The 17,557-nt window shown below is 39.3% G+C and overlaps 1 protein-coding gene across 1 annotated transcript in view; it reads right to left on the bottom strand.

Annotated features, from left to right (window-relative positions):
- Positions 1–2,743: 2,743 nt before the first annotated feature.
- CUBN (cubilin) overlaps positions 2,744–17,557 on the bottom strand; it is a 154,929-nt gene continuing 140,115 nt past the window's right edge. The window contains exons 60-67 of the mRNA XM_075048329.1: positions 10,228–10,433; positions 9,200–9,362; positions 8,526–8,734; positions 7,085–7,232; positions 6,805–6,986; positions 5,522–5,687; positions 3,455–3,690; positions 2,744–3,055 (exon numbers count right to left, since the gene is read on the bottom strand). Coding sequence (XP_074904430.1) covers positions 2,948–3,055; positions 3,455–3,690; positions 5,522–5,687; positions 6,805–6,986; positions 7,085–7,232; positions 8,526–8,734; positions 9,200–9,362; positions 10,228–10,433 — 1,418 coding nt within the window. The 3' untranslated portion in view covers positions 2,744–2,947. The remainder of the gene's footprint in view (positions 3,056–3,454; positions 3,691–5,521; positions 5,688–6,804; positions 6,987–7,084; positions 7,233–8,525; positions 8,735–9,199; positions 9,363–10,227; positions 10,434–17,557) is intronic.

Below are 17,557 nucleotides of genomic sequence, written 5' to 3'. Positions count from 1 at the left end.
ACTTCGTGTCCATAAACTGTATGACTTGTGGCTCATACCAGTCTCAAAAAGCTGCTAGTGAACTTCATTCATTAAAACCATGTACAGGTTTCTGTTGTTTGTCAGTTTATGCTCTGTCATACTCCTGACAAGGCCAAGGTTTAACCTGAGAACTCATTGTCTGTCAGGGCGTGATCCACTTTTAACAACAGAAATGAATGTACCGCAGAGCACTACCTACAGTGGCAGGGAGCTGTTTGGGGGAGACATGCCCTTCCCTTTCACCTGTGGCTTCCAGCTGAGCTGTACTCCAGGCTGGTGAAATACAGAAAATGACAATGTTCTTGCCAAGTTGATTCTCACCTAAAATCTGATGCTTCCATGACCAGCCACCTAGCAGCAAGAGACAGCAGCCAGATCTTGAGGGGATTCTCTGCCCCGTGCCAACTGCACCAAATCCACGGTGATTGATAGGAAGGTGAAAACCACAATGGACCTTCATAAATCCCCATGATGCTGCCGTCCACAAGGAAGAAATGAAGTCCTCCTCATCTCTGTAGGCAAACAGCTGAAGCCATGCTTGATTGTACTTGCACTGTCTTACACACTGCTATCTTTAGAGCTTATTTTGTAGCTTTAGCTCCAGGCAGTTCAAACGTTTGTTTTCTTTGCTCCTTGCTATCCTCTTTATGGGGTTTCTAATAAACTTTATGGACAACGATTGCATCGTCTCTTGATTCCAAATATGAAATCAGTTTGATGTGGATTCCCAGCAAAAGTTTTCTGGGCCACTAATCTGAAAATGTTTAATTTGACTGTATGGTCTTTTATAGCTTCCCTTATCAGAGCAACTTTCTGTACCTCCAGCAGCTCAGCAGGACATAGATATCTCCTAGTTTCATCCAAATGCAGATATTTCTCCTTTTTCTGTGTTACACGTTAGCAGGAGTATCCCCTGTACATAGGCGAGGTTTTTCGTGGTCCTTGGACAATTCTAAAATGCTGGCTTACATCTAATTCTGTTGGCCAGTGGGACTTCACAGGTTTGTCTCTTTCTAACTTATTACCAGATGATTTTGTTGTATTTTATAGCTTGCCTTCTACCTTTTTTCCCTTTTTGTCTGTTTTGTGTTTTTTAAATTTTATTTTAACCAGGATGGCTTCTCAGTCTCTGTAAAGTTTTGTATGTTTGTGGAACGGTGGCTTTTTCGGCATTCACTGGGAAATCTTCAAAGCATTCCTAGATTTTGTTAGAACTGCCACTAACACTTTAATGCAATTTCATAATTAATTATTGCAACATTCACATAAAGGAGTTACTTTCACTGCGAGTAACTCTTTGTAATGAAGTGAGAGTTCTAATGAGGCCCGTGTTCCTTTGCTGTGGTGTGAATTCCTCTTGCCTGTCCATTGCAGGTGACATTCAGGAAATTTATTGGTCATTTGTTCTGGGTTGTGACAAAAAATGGTTCATGGTGAGAATCAGTGTCCTCTGTATACCCTGTCAACAATATTTTTTATGTATAATGTATAATATGTATGTATAATTTATGTATGATGTGTGTTAGCCTGGGGAAGGGAAAAACTAATTCTAATCAAAGGTCAACTGATATTTTTATGTCTGCCCTGTTCTGAAGTTATATCTGTTTTATAAATGTCTAGGAAGTTGCCTACAAGTTGACTAGGAAGGTGCAGCTCTGGGGCCCCCAACACAAGAAAGGCATGGACCTGTTGTAACGAGTCCAGAGGAGGGCCATGAAGATGATCAGAGTGTGGAACACCTCTCCTATGAGGACAGGCTGAGAGAGTTGGGGTTGTTCACCCTGGAGAAGAGAAGGCTTCAGGGAGACCTTATTCGGCCTTCCAGTACCTAAAGGGGGCCTACAACAAAAGCTGGAGAGGGACATTTTACAAGGGCATGTAGTGATAGGACAAGGGGTAATGGCTTTAAACTGAAAGAGGGTAGATTTAGCTTAGATGTAAGGCTGAAGCTCTTCACTGTGAGAGGGGTGAGGCACTGGAACAGGTTGCCCAGAGAGGTTGTGGATGCCCCATCCCTGGAAGTGTTCAAGGCCAGGTTGGACGGGGCTTCGAGCAACCTGGTATAGGGGAAGGTGTCCCTGCCCATGGCAGGGGGGTTGGAACTAGACGATCTTTAAGGTTCCTTCCAACCCAAACCATTCTATGATTCTATGAGAGCTACTAAAAGTGTCCCAAATTTTTTATACTCACTTGTAAAATAGATTTTAAAGCTTGAAGATATAACTCAACAAATATAATCACAGCTATTTGTGTATACCGAACATCAATCTCTGATCCTGGCACTACTTCTTAATGTGGTTAAGATTTAGTAACACAGCATGTCCTTACTGTGTTAAACTTCAGTAAATGCTTGAGTACTTATTCAGCTGGGTTCTTATACCTAACACATGGTATTACAGAAAGTTCTTTGGCAAAGTTATCTGTGTAAGTGGTTGTAGGACAAGGGCCATTTTTTAGCAATTTCTGATTTTATTCTAATTTGAATAAAACTTCAGCTAACATTTTCAAAGGTGCTTGGGACAAACCCACATAATTCTATAGAACTAATTAAAGACAACTTCATATCTTAGATCCCCTTATCAACTTCATGTTGAATATTTTGTGTTTAAGTTTTATCCTGGCTAATTCACTTTCTATAGCATTAAATGTAAAACTTCAAAATTATGTAGAAGAATATAAAAAATATGTTTCAAAAACTCGCAAAAAACTTCATTTTCCCATTTGGGTAGATAATAGTTTATTTTCAGTACAGTGAGAGATCACATTTTTTGACAGAAATCTAAATTCATAACAGTTACACTTACAGTAATTTTTAAAAGGCCTTACTTCAGCTGCAATTATCATAACCGGATTTCAAACTTACTTCATGATCTAATGTCTCTTCAGTATAGCAAGGAATAGTAATATATTTATCATAAACAGTGTTCTAGCTCGTCCAGCTTAACTGGAATCCTGATGGTAAAGTCACATATTCAGCATGAAATTTTATATAGACTTGATGAGATGTAGCAGTAAATGGAGCGATGTTTGTATCCTAAAATTAAAGACAAGAAAAATGAGAAGCTTTATAGAACATCAAGATCCTTTGGAAAAGCCAGTCAGAGAGTTAAAACTGAGGCACAAATTGGATCATAGGTTGGAAGTGACCTCAGGTCTGTGCTAGATACTGGTGTTGCATTTCTCCCTCACGGTATTACATATATTTAAATCACAAATACAACTAAATACAGAGCAAAATATCTTAATACCTCCCACTAGATGTCACTGTAAGGTCTGCATTGGAAGGCTCCTGAGGTGCCACACACCCTTCATGCCTTCACTTCCACTCATCTATGTGGAATTCATGCCAGAATTGGGGAAACAGTCTTGAATATGAAATAGTAAAGATTCATTTTAACCACTTACAGGATCAAAGACAGTAGGCAATACATACCATCCCACAGTAAGGCCCGGCTGGGGGATAGCTGGCATCTGGCCCATTGTAAAGGATCAGATAGTTGCTACTGCAATCCCCTGGGTCATCGATGCTGATGAAATCAAAGTTCACTGTGACAATTCGTCCCTTGGGTGCAGTAATGGCCCACTCACAATCAGTGTTGTTGTGGTAAGTTGCTGGGTAGTTGGGACTAGCAAATGAGCCAGTGACACCGTATAATGTTCCTCCGCATCCTGGAAACAGACACTGTTAATTAGTTTAGAAGGCTTAGTTTCACAAGATACTGCATGGTGTAGTACATGAGTACAGTAGCACTGAAAAACAGAGAGACACTGGGAGCTGGAACAATGAATGTGGATAAGGGTATTATTCCAATAAGAGACAAAACTGAGGCTCTAGCTTCAGCAGCCCGAGAAGAATATGCAATGGGCATTAGACCATCACTGGATATTAAAAATCAAAACCAAAACCCCAAACCTCTTCGAAACAGGAACCAAAGTCTTAAGCCTGTGCCTTGGTCAGTTCAGTTTCCAACTACTCAACTAGAGACAAATATTCTTTGGGTGTCTTTGGAATGAAAAGTAGTGAATCCTCATCTGATAGAAAAATACAGAGAACAACTCAGAGAAAATAGTCATCTTAAGTAAACTAAAGGCCATTTATACCAAAATGCAATCTCCAACTGTGGGCAGAATCTGCAGATGTCCTGGGAGAAATGCAAGTTTATAGAGTAAGAGTAAGCATGGCCAGATCATGCCCCAGATTATTCTCACAGTCTCCAAGAAGTTTCAGCTTACAGCTCACAGAGATGGCATCTTTGTATTTAATAGTCTTTATCAGATGTCTTCCATTAATTTGTTCAGGTAACCCTTGAATCCATGTAAATTGCAGCATTCTATGGGATGGAGCTCCACAGCTTAACTGCATACTGTGTGAAGAACTGGTTTGTTGGTTTGTTTTGAACCTACCACCTCCTGGCTTTATCTGATGGCCTCTAGTTCTTCTATGGGAAAAGTCAATGAACAGTTGATCACTATCATCAAATATCACTCAATTTTATAGACCTCAGTAGTTTCTTAACCAGATTAAAAAGTCTCAGCACACCTCATACAGAAGCCATTTTTTATGTGAGCCCTTAGTTATACTGGATTCTTTATAAGAAGAGGAGATCAGAACTGTGCACATCATTCAATTTGTGTGTGAACTATGGATTTATACAGTGGCTGTCCATTTGTTCTCTCTTCCTTTCCCAACAATTCCTAGCACTGTGCTGGCCTACTTGACTATTAGTGAGCAGTGAGCTCTTGTTTTCATGGAACTATTTTACCCCCCAAGATCTTGTGGCTGAGTACTAAAAGTCAACTCAGAGCCCATATTTTTGTAAGTAAAGTTAAGATTGTCTTTTTTTGCCCATGTTCTTCATCAACACTTTCCTACACTGAACTTTATCTGCCTTTTCATGACCAAGCCACTCAATGCTGTAAGGTTATTCTGCAGTGCTTTTCAGCTGGCCACGAGCTTTCCTACCTCCAGTAACTTAGTGTCATGAAGAAACTATTACCCACCTATCCACTGCCATTTCATAAGCCATTTATGAATGTCTATGATATAGTCACTACACAGCATTATATTTAGGTTATTTTCTTGGGGCAAATTTCAGTCCTTTTCAGGCTTAGCAGTGCCTAGATCCTAGGCCATGTCACAATTGGACTTTTAATGGAGTAGGCTGGGTCACCACCACCACTATGTGGATCCCAAGATAGATGTTCCTGATATTTTTTTGACCTCTCGGTGAAAGAGGTAGATCTTCATCTTAAGCAGACTACATCATCTGAGGTTGCGAAAGTCACCACTAGAGAGAGGGTACTGCTTCCATCACACAGAATGGATCTTGCCCCACTGGTCCTGAGGAAAAACTACCTCTCTCCAGTGACTGAGTAGTGTGGACAACAGCTTAAGTGTTGATGAAGCAGGGCCCAAACTGAGCAGGCTGAATTCCACATTTCTGTATTTTCCCTCTATGGACAATTGCTAAGTGGAATTACTTTGTAATTACAGCCTTACCCGTTGAGGATGAAGTCCATGTAATTTCATACCCATCATGAGCCCCTGAAAAATCACTCTTGAAATGAATGTAGACAACATGATTTTGGGAGAAGATGGGACTGGGCACAGTGTTGCCACAGAACCTGCCAAGTAGTGGTGATTGCACATCGCTCCCATTTCTGACCTTCAAGGGACACAAAGAACATTGTCAATTTTAAATCCCTATGCCAGTTATACACCAATACAATTATGCAGTGATATAAGCACAGCACAAACTATGTAGTGACTTGCATGCATACCATAATTGTCATTTTAATACTGTTATTTTTCCTACTATATATTCTTGTATAGAAGGAAAAAGAGATCATTAACCAGTCTGTCTGAGGTTTGTAAGTAATTGCACAGAACAAGTATCATCAGAAACAGGTAGCTAAATTTTATGGAGTGGTACATCTCCTGACTGAAAAAATTACTTGACTATTAGCTAAGATGTGCTTTTACAGTTCAAGCCCATGTTTTACTTTTCATGAGAAATGTTAATATTCCAGATGAAAAGATTAATTCTTTACCCTGCAGACCACTCTTTTCCCTGGTCACGTTAAGACACAGATCATATTACATAGTTCAGGTTTAATCTGATTTTTGTCTGAGCTTCAATAATGCTGGTGCTTAGATCCATTTCTTGAGACAGTAAAGAGGATATGAAAGGAGAACTAAATAATGATGCTTTCACAGACATCTGATTTTTGTCATCTGACCAGTGAATAGGGAAACCTTCAACAAGCATGAAAGGGCAGAGTGGGGATTGTGTAGGAGGATATGCTTTTTATTGACACAAAGTACCTTTGCAAGTATCCTACACTTGTTACTAGAGCTCCTTTTTTTTTTTTTTTTAAGAAAAAATGTATTTTGAAAAAAAATAATTTTAAGAAAAATATCAAGCAGATGGAATCTACTGCTGGAACGAAAGCACTTAGATTCATGGCTTTCTGTTCATGCACAGATGTTAATATTGGATGAAAGCAATCCCGGCTTGCTCTGTTAACTGGGTAACAGCAAGAAGAGCTGGGCAAAGATGAGTTAGCTGATAATGAAACTATTTTTTCTTTGGTTTTGGAACTACTATAGTGTGTATTGTTTAACCTCTTACTGTCACATCTGAGTACCTTTCACCATAAAACTGGAGCAATAAATTGGTCCCTAATGTCAGCTCAGCTCAGACTTGACCCAAGCTTATTAAAATCCTTTGAATTCAGCAGATTTTGACACAGGCCCACAAAATATGTATACTTGCTTGATACCTCTAGGAAATCATGTGAACACTGGATGCTGTCTTCCAAGCTGAAAGCATGGAAAAAGAGAGAAATTGTGTGATTCATGGGAGCTCGTAGAATGATAGAACAGTCCATATTATTGGGGTGATGACCAGGCCAGCCAGGGCTCTTCAGGTAACCAAATGGCTGGTTATACTCTCTGCTGCAACCTTGAGACAGAAAACCAGAAACATGTAATTGCTTCTCACTGTATGCAATAAACAAAGAGAATGGTAGGTAGATTTTTTAGACATTTCTTCAAGCTTACCTGTAGCTTGATAGGTAAATCTGACTCCATTATTAATCATATATTCATCTGATTTGAAAGTCACGATGGCTGTGCGATCATGAGAATAAAATTCAGGGACTGGAAAAGTTTCAGTGCCACAGAATCTATGGACCAATCCTTGGCTGTGCTGGAATTCAATACATGTCACAAGTTACTTACTGATATAATTCGGTTTTCTACTTACTGAACTTGAGGTGAATAAATGTCGTGGTTTAACCCCAGCCAGCAACTAAGCACCACGCAGCCGCTCACTCACTTCCCCCCACCCAGTGGGATGGGGGAGAGAACCAGGAGGAAAAAGGTAAAACTCATGGGTTGAGATAAGAACAGTTTAGTAGAACAGAAAGGAAGAAATTAATAATGATAATAATAACAATAATAAAATGACAATACTAATAAAAGGATTGGAATATACAAAACAAGCGATGCACAATGCAATTGCTCACCACTTGCCAACCGATGCCCAGTTAGTTCCTGAGCAGCAATCCCCCCAGGCGAACTCCCCCCAGTTTATATACTGGGCATAGCATTACATGGTGTGGAATATCCCGTTGGCCAGTTTGGGTCAGCTGCCCTGGCTGTGTCCCCTCCCAACTTCTTGTGCCCCTCCAGCCTTCTCGCTGGCTGGGCATGAGAAGCTGAAAAATTGGTGACTTCTTAGTCTAAACACTACTTAGCAACAACTGAAAACATCAGTGTGTTATTGATAAACATTCTTCTCATACTGAACCCAAAACATAACTCTATACTAGCTACTAGGAAGAAAATTAACTTTATCTCAGCCGAAACAAGGACAATAAATCTCTCAACACTTTCTATACCAGTTATGCAATGCATTTTAAAGTTCTCATGGAAATCACTTATAATGTCTCAACATTTTATTTGTTATATATTGTTTATTATATCTCCCCTCAATTATTGTAAGAAACAAACCAAATGTAACAGGTATTTTCATGCCAAAATGAGAAACAATGAAAGAAGATTTAGAATAATATAAAACAAGGGACATAAACAAGATTTTTTTTTTTCTGGTTCTTTTTACAAACCCTCTTCTTGGCATGAATATTCATTTTTATTATGGTTCCTGGATGGGAGGAAGTACAGTTAGTTATGAAAACTTGCTGTTGGACAGTATTTTCTGGGTGTTAAGTTTGGCAGCTCTGTTACTTGGTGCAACTGTGAAAAATTGTGTGTAACACTTACAGGTCTAATTCAATGTGTGTATAGCGTGCTTCCAGGAGGTCTGTGTACCAATTAGTTAACACACCTTAAGTGGGGCACAGTGCATAATGCTTTGGATATGCCTCTCACATAGAATCATCAATAAATCTATTACCAAATGGTGAGTTTTTTCTCTCTTTACAAAGAGTGAAGGGAGCTGAATGTGAATGGGGAATGGTATCATCTGTAAATTTCTTACTGTTGGTGAATCCTGGAGCTCTAGGTAGTTCCGAGAACAGTCCTGGCCAGAATGGAGGTGGAAGGCCTCAACCACCACCCTGACTTGCTGATGCGGGGGGGCATCAATGACCCAAGTACAGAGAGTAAATGGTGGATATTCATTTGGGAAGTTAGGAGATGTTGCAGTCAGGGATGTAGAAGTTGCATTATATATTCCTCCACACGGTCCTGTGTAAAACAGTAATAAATGCATCATAGAGTGGAAACCTTTCCAACTGGCAAAGAATATTTATTGAGCAAAATTACACTGGACAATATACTTTTGTATTTACCTGTGAGTCTCTAGAAGAAAAAAATCTTAAGTAAAACACATGCTAATGCTGTGTCAATGTATGTTATAAAACTCAAATAAATGTTTGTTCCCTATAATATCAGCGTATTTGTTAACAATCTGTGAATGTTCCTGTTTTGCACTCCAGACTGACAGCCATCCCACAGCCAGCCAAGACCAAAGAGAATTGCACTAGAGTCTAGCAGTGCTTCTTTTAGCTTGCTTATAGATGCTGTGCTAAGGACTCTTTGCCCCTTCCTGACCCCTATATCTAGAACAAAATTTGATGATTTATTATTTAAACATGTATTTCCACAAAAGAGTCACAACAATGTACATGCATACATATATAGTATACTTACGATCCACTGTGGTGTAGGTAGCATTGAAACCCTCCCTTTCCACAGAATTGTCTGTGATAAATTTCACAGTCAAGGAATTATGGGTAGAAAGAAAAGGAGCTGGCACTGTAGATCCACAGAATGTGCCAGCTAAATTGGCATTTTCATTATTGCCATCATAAAGCTGAAAGAAGAAATGTATATAAGCCACTAATAGTTCAGGTGCAACAAACAAATAAATAGAATAAAATTCTCTGACCCCTCCTGACATTACAATTTCTTTTACTTGAAAGCACAGTACGTGCTCTTGTGCTTTAACAGGATGTTCTTGATGACTATAATTATTCACTGCCATATTAACTAATTCTGTTGGACAGTGTAAATCTCATTATGGAGCATTCTGGTCCTGTGTTAGCAAATCTATCAAAAATTTATTCTATTTTAATTTGGCATTCTGGTTTCTTTTTTTATATGTAATCCCAAAGCGCTTTTCAGTGAGAAAGGTTGATTTTATTCACCAAAATGTAAAATTAATTCCTAGTTTCACTGAGCATCTCTAATGCTCAACAGGATCTATAACAGTCCTTGGTGGATCTTGTTTAGCAGCATTCTGCTAGCCTACGTTTCGTATGCTCTTCTCCAAGAAAATGGCTTTCACAGGTGAGCATTGAGCATCAAGACTTATTTATTCAAAATTTTGTAAATTAAAGTCTTTTCAAGTAATTGTGTATGATAGTGAATCTGCAAGCTTACTTTTGAAGTGCTTGAGTTTTGTTTTGTTTCTATTCTGTGAAATAAATACTCTTTTATATAGGCAGTCTAAGACCAAAAGTGTGTCCCCATAACAATGTTAAAACTCTTACTGGTTTCCAAAAAGGCAGGATGTCATCTGGAGTAGTAATCTAACCCAATGAAAAAAGTTTTAATTATATTAAGCAATTTAATTTCTTCATAAGACCATTTTCTATTAATTAAGTTTTAGCCTCATGGAGACGATAGTGGATTGTATCTGACTGATATTTTCTTGTTAAAATACACAGCTATCTTACTTTGACGTAATCGTATCGGCAAGTCTGAGCAGACTGTGCTTCAAGCATGAATGAATTGAAGGTGAGGTTGACCAGTTTGTTTACAGGTGCAGTTATGATCCATACACAGTCCAGATTTTTCTCATATCTTCTGGTCACATTGGAGACTGGAGAGCCAAATGTATAAGCTGAATTTGTCAAGTAACCACCACAGCCGCTCTGAGGTCCTGTTGAAGAAGCAGAAGCTTTTCAAAAGCAATTCCTGGCATTTATTTAATCTTCAACTCTTTAATGCAAGCCAGCAGCTTTTTTCTGTGCTACAGAATTTTACTGTCCTGTCTCACAAGGAATATCTGAATGATTAAAAGGCTTTCAACACAAATAGCGTTAGATAGATTCAAATCACAATTAGATTTCGTAGAGTGAATTAAGAAAGGCTCATGTCTTCTCTTGAATGTAAAATGAGTATCCATTTTGAAAATGTAGCAACAGATTTTTTAAAAGGGACTGTAAGAAGACGGGGGACAGAAATTAAATAGAAGAATGATGGTTAGAAGGCCTTTTAATGTAATTCTTACCTGCTGGTAAGAATATTTGGACAGTAGGGGGCACTGGGTTGTTGACTTTGAAAATCTGGTTAAAAATTAAGTTGCTCATTTTGGCAATATGACCTCGTTCTGAGGGATTGAATTTGGCAGCCTGACGCTGGGACCCAGCCTCATATTCAGGAATCTAGCTAAAAGGGACTTACTCCTGGAAGCGTTTTGCTTGGTGGGGACTTAAAACCTGTCTGAAAAGCAGGCTGCTTTTCATTTGGGTCTCCAGACAGAGCTAAGTCCCTTACTGTACTTACATGCTGTGAAATTTTGAACCCTGTAATGTTTTCAGTCACATTGAAAGAAATTACTTTTGGACAAAAGCAGTTATTAGAAGATCAGAACCCTTTTATTGCATCTAATTACAAACAAGCAAAAAATACAGACCATCTGAAGGGATTGGTTTTTTACTTATCTTTTTTTTTTTCCCCTGTAGTTTGATTTCCAGAGGTTGGACTGGGCTAGTAAATCTGAACAATTTATTTACTTTATGCTTCCTTCCCCAGTCTCTGTGAGGTCTCCTGGCCATTTATTTAACTCAGGAATTCAAATTAAGTATGGTTCATACTCTTGCTTTTGAGTCTGAGAAAAAGTTTTTGTAAACTGCACAGAGCAAAGTGGTAACTGCAAAGAGCCTGTTGTCTCCCACAGTGTATCATTTTAGGAGAATTAGATAATAAACGAAGCTACAGCTGTGGCTAAGCAACGTGAATGGAGTTTCAGAACTTCATCTGCATGTGTAAAATATGCCTGTCTGGCTGACTTACAGTGACTTAACCTTGACACACTGATATATTTCTGGGCATATAGAACTGCACCCTACTTGAGCTACAGTATCACAAAAGATCACTCTGGTGAAAAATCAGCATCCAAGTATCAGGATTGCATCAGTAACACAGGACTGGAGAGAACCCTGTCTTGCAAGACTGTAATGGTTAAACCAGAGTGACTAAGGCTAAATGTCATCCTGCTCTACTAACCAAAGCCGGAAAAACCCCACCCTAAAAAGAAGTTTGCTTAAACCCAAAATCTTAACAACATGAGATTTAAGCTTTTGCTATAGCTAAAAACGAACAGAAGAAACTTATTACAAAGTGAAAAAGTCAGGAATTAATAGATTCTAGTCCAGTTTCGTGGGCTGTTAATGAAGTCGGAAACTTGGAAAAGTGTTAGCATTCATTCGAACGCCACTGCAGAAGCCGACAACAAACAGTGGGGAAAATGCGAGCAATAAATCACGTTCTTACAAACAGTCTAGGAAGGAGGGAAATGTCAGATAAGAGGGTGCCTGGGCCCTAAGAGTGCAGTTTCGCTATATTTTTCTCTGGGTTCACCCTTCTGCATGATTTATTCAGTCCCTCTGAAACAATCTTGTTGGAGCTGTTTCCTGCTCGGCATTTTGGACACCATCTACTAAACATAACATTAAGCATATAATCATTAGGCATAGATCATAGTCCAACCATCCAGCCCTGCAATATTGAATCTGGAGTGATATATGGGTCAGACACCTTACAAAGCTCCCCTTCACCCTTTTTAGTGTTAGAGTTGCAGAGATGCCAGTCAGACCATTGCAACAAGAGTCAGGGAATTGCCACAGAGCCATGCAACAGGAAGGCTGTCAGTGCTGTTGGACTGTCCTTTTTTTGGATATCAAATGTCTGGACCTTTGCAATGGTGCACTTCACTGCTAGCTGTGCAGCTATAAAGACAGCTCAGATGACAAAAAAAACAGATGTGGGTAAGCTATGTTTGTACAGCACATAAAATGGACCTGACAGAGAGAGAAATAGGCCAAATCCTCATCATCAGAAAATTAATTCTAGCTAGTATAGCCAATAAGAGCATCTAAGGGAGATAAATAGCTAAAAGTATGATTTACAGTTAATAAAGATGAGGTTTCATCATTAGTTTTCACAATGCTTAGCCCTCTCAGCCAGGGTTGAGTCAGCTGCTTACAGGACAGTACATTATGGCTAGACTGGAAGCCAACCAGATATCAAGTAGCGCTGCATCAAGTCAAATAAAGAGCAGCCCTTGTTGAAAAATCTATCCAACTTGGTGCTTTTCAGTACTGATCATCTGATTGCAGCCACTAAAAGTTACAGAATAGTGAAGTTGTGTAGGTCTGGGGAACACCCACAAATAAATGAAGAACCAAGTGCTTAACAGGAGGGAACTCACACTAAGAGGAAAACTATTGCACTGCATTTTAGCCAGGACACAACTCATTGTTTTAAAAATCAGCACCATTTCTCAATAGAAGGCCAAATAGTAGCCATCTGGCCTGCTGGTGATCATTGATGGAATGGTACTCATCACTGGCTAACACAGCCAGAAAAAAATGTAGCCAAAATTTAGGCAAAATCTGGAACTGAGATGTCTGTTAATTTGTAGAACAGACTGTTAGATATTAAAAGGTAAACTTGATAAAAAGAATAAGAAATGTACCTTATAGAACAATTTGCATATGAGCAGATGGACTGACTACATGGCTTACTGTGTTTTTCAGTCTCTGGTTTCTTATTTAAAATAAAAATCATAAGGTCATCATAAATCAGATTGCAATCTTGTGCCTCTCATAAACAGCTTGCCAGAGAATACAAATTATCAGAATAACTAGGGCACACACTGTCATCACTAATTGCTTTTGGTGGGAAACATTAATGAAACTAAAAGGCTGAAGGACCATTCAGAAAAGAAAGAATTGCAGGTCCCCTATGGCAAATAAAAATAATTACAGCAGAGAGCAAGCACATGTTTCTCTGTTAAGAGTTACATCCTCTAGATAGGGTATGAAGATGAAGACGAATCTTTGAAGCTGCCTGCCTTTGAAGCACAGCCAGGTGTAAGATTCATTTATGTGGGTATGGATGCAGTGAAAAGGAGCCTACTGAGTAGTTTTACATCTATCAGAAACAACTAAACCAATGACATTTCAAAACACAATGATCTAATTTTGCTGCCCTTCCCTTACTAAATGAGCACAACAAACATCTACCAGAAGGCAGCAAAGTTCAAAGAACTGTTCTAGTTCTGCCTGAACAGTAATGAAAATCCTCTTCCAGATTTCTGAACCACATTTGGTCTCACCTAGAAGCATGCCTGGGAACTCTAAGCTACTCTCTGATCTGAACTAAAAATCAGAATAAGCAAGGAGTAACTCTGCCAAGACTAATGCTTCTTTCCTGATGGGTCTTATTTCCAGTGCAGAGGAATGGCTGGACTAATTGTGGCTGTAGTTATTAGCTTATAGCTTGTTTGGATCATGGCTCAGAAGGATATAGGGCTGGAGGGAGGAATCGTACTGTCGCGCTTCGTCTCATGGCTGATACTGAAGGTCAGTAAACCTTCGCAAGCTGAGCTGAGCTGTTCCCATGTTTGGCAATCACTGTACAGACATTGAGACTTTGTGTGGAAGCAGGACCTTGGCAGTAGTGGCAGCCCTGACCACAGTGTCTGCAACGTTTCAGGAGGACACTTCTGAAAGCACAGGACTCTTTTTAGTCCTCAGCCTAGTCTTTACACAGAAAGGGTTTCTGACTGGTTTGATGGCCTGGCAATGGTTTCAGCAGTGACATTTAGGACTGCAAATCCCCAGTCTCCTGCTTTAGCAGGATTTCACAAATGCAGTCAGATGAAGTTCATATTCTTAAGTTTTTAGACTATTGGCTGATCCCAAATATGACAGTCCAGACATACTCTTTGCCAAGCCTGCCCTAGTTCTGCAAAACTGTCATGTATGTACCATCCTATCCATCTCCTCGATGCTTGTCTGGGCAGACATGCAGTCTGGCCTCATTCTAATACTTTCTAATACTGCATTAGCATACTTGTTGGCATCACAGCCACCCAGGCCTTTGCAGATCTCTCTTGCCATATGAATCAGAAATGTCTCCTCACCCTTTGTTTGCATGCACCGGAGTACAGATTTTCAGCTGAAGCAGTCATTGACTTTAGTGAAGCTAAGACAACTCATGCCAGCAGAGTTTGCCAACAGTTGTGGGAAGTGCCTTTAATCTGAATACCCCATTGGCTTTTAACTGTTTAGTCACCTACAATGTTTAATCGCTGTGTATGAAAACTATTTTTCACCTCATTTTTTCAGATCAGTCAGAAATTTCATATTTAAAGGTCTACCTCTTTTCCTATCTATCCAGTTCAAGTATGCAAACCACTTCTATTTATTATGCTTTGGGAGAAGAAATGTCACAGACATTAAATAACTGACATTTCTGAGAGGCATTTGTAGACTATCCCTTAGCTCAGCAGTGGTATTCTTTTCAGAGATATTGAAGAGATGTATTTCAACACTGCAAGTGCTTTCTAAATTTAGTCAGATTTCAAGCCCAAAATTTTTAGCCCAAGAATACATTTGGAAGCAGTCCAGGAATTGTGACTTATGAACATATATTCTGAGGTTGTTATAGATGTTCTTATTTTCATAGACTATAATAAGATCAAGAAAAGATATTATTAGCCACGACTTATTCATTATTTTAATAGATTAAGCTAATCATAGTTAAGCTATGACAGTGTAATGAATCTGAAGTGTGTAATATTAATGTGTAATATATTTGGTAAAAAATTGTGTGAACCAAAAGCCCTAAGAAATTTTTGCAAGAAGTCTTGTGAGTTTCAAGCAATTTGCTTCTCAGTTAGACCCTCTGCAGTACCAAGCTCTAAGTCCAGGTTGGGTATCTTGAGATACACTCCTGGAAACTGGTCCTAATGGGCTGTGATATCTCTGCCAGGCACTGCTGCTTTTCCGAAGGCATGAGAAGATCTAACAGCATTCACATGCCACAATCAAGGACACATTCTTCTAAGATTTGTTTTTGTTGGAGGGAGAAAAATTTGCAGGAAAGCTGAGATTCAGCTGTGCTGAGTCCTTTCCCACCTAACAGTCCATAACTGCTGTTGTCAGTACAGGTGCCTGGTGCCACCTACAGCAGGTGCTAACATTATTTACATAAATCAGTGCAATGAATTACTTCTGGTGGTGTAAGACTTTAGAAATGACTCACAAAAAACCACCTAACCCTGACATATGCAATAGAATAACCAAACCAATATTTTACACCTTATATTGCCCATTCAGAACTGGGGGGGTGGGGGGAGTTCAGCAATTCAGAACAACCCCAAAAAACTCTGCAGCAACTGCGCATGCTGAGCACTGCTGAAAATCTGTACCTAGAAACTGAATACAGCGAGCCAAGTTTTCAGTTTGCAGGGCAGAAGTGGACTTAGAACTATATTAAGCAAATTTTTTTGTTGATAAAATAAAATAGCATAAAAATGCTGTGAAAATTCTACTGGATCTGTTTTTTAGTAGTACACTTTAATTTCATTAGGGGAGAGCATAACAGTAAATCCATTAGTGATAGACACTTAGTGTACTGTATTCCAAACAGGAAACAAGTAATTCAATATCCAGCTAATAGGGAAGACAAGATACCTCCGGGTGATTTATCAGGTAAGTTACAGATCATTTTGTCAGAAAGAAAAGCATATAGATTATCATCTATTTCTATTATATGCATACTAGATTATTTATGTCAATTACCTATTAATGCATTTTTCTGGGATATCAGAGAAGATTCCTTTTTCCAGCTATTTTTCTTCTAAACTCGCTTAATTATTTTTTTTTCCTGTGTAAAATGATTAATATTCATTCAATAGAAATGTTCATTCAAATAAAAAGGATGGAGGGATCCTTGAGGGAAAAACTGGGAAAACTCAGGACAATGCAAAGAACAGGGTGTTTGAGGACTTCACATTCCAACAGCCTAATGGTTGCCAAAGGTTTTGGAGGCATTTCTTCTGCCTTAGAGCCTACAACATTAGTTTTCTCATTGTTGCCACCCTATTCTTCTTGACTGTCTATATCCATCTGGTTTTCCTTGTCCTGTGTTTAAACTAAAATCTCTTTGTGACAGCAGATTGTTGCTTTATTCTGCCCGTGCAGTCCCTGCGCAGTGGAATCATGGCCCATGAGTTCATAAGCCCCAAGGTAATGCAAACAAGGGATGACATTGGTATTAATGCAGTACACCATACTGCTCTTTCACAAAGTATAAATGTGACTTTCTCCTGCATGTTCACAAGAGATAGTATAAAAAAGGGGAGGGGAAAGAGCTGGCTACAGCTTGAAGTCAAGCAGCATTTAGAGCTGTAGAGAAAAAGCAGGAAATCTTCCTGCCCTCCTCCATCCTACCTTCCCCAGTGTCCCAACTCCATTTCGGTTTTGCCTGTATTGTGTGAAGACAGCTCAGGAAGAGCTTTCTGACTCAACCCACTTATCTAACCATGTGTAACACTTTGCTTCTTGTAAATTCATATGGCTTCCTCAGACAGCCCTCATGAGCAGACCTGCCTTTCAGAAAACCCCTAGATCCTTCTCCAATGGTTTAGAATGTGATATGTTTTTCATTACTGAGACAATGGAGCTATGTACGCGAGCACAGAGAGCTGCCAAGGAGAAATGATGTGCTGTTAATAAGGTCACAGCTACATCTCCTGACAGGGGTTGCTGACTCTTTAAAAACAAGAAAAAAACCCAAACCCTTATATATCTTCTCAGCCTTTGTATCATAAGCCTCAGAGGGATCACAAATTGGGGTGAGAGGGTCACCCCACTGCTGGATGGGAATAGGCAGAAGCTCCATTTATCACCAAAGTACAAAGTGCCTGCTATCACAGCAGGAATGGCAGAGGTATGTGCAGGCTCTGTCCCTGCCAGCCAGGGTCAGCGG

Source organism: Buteo buteo, chromosome 2 (assembly GCF_964188355.1).
Source record: "Buteo buteo chromosome 2, bButBut1.hap1.1, whole genome shotgun sequence".
Classification (NCBI taxonomy): domain Eukaryota; kingdom Metazoa; phylum Chordata; class Aves; order Accipitriformes; family Accipitridae; genus Buteo; species Buteo buteo.
The sequence above is the reverse complement of the archived record's forward strand: the minus strand, read 5'-3'. Positions and strand labels throughout refer to the sequence as shown.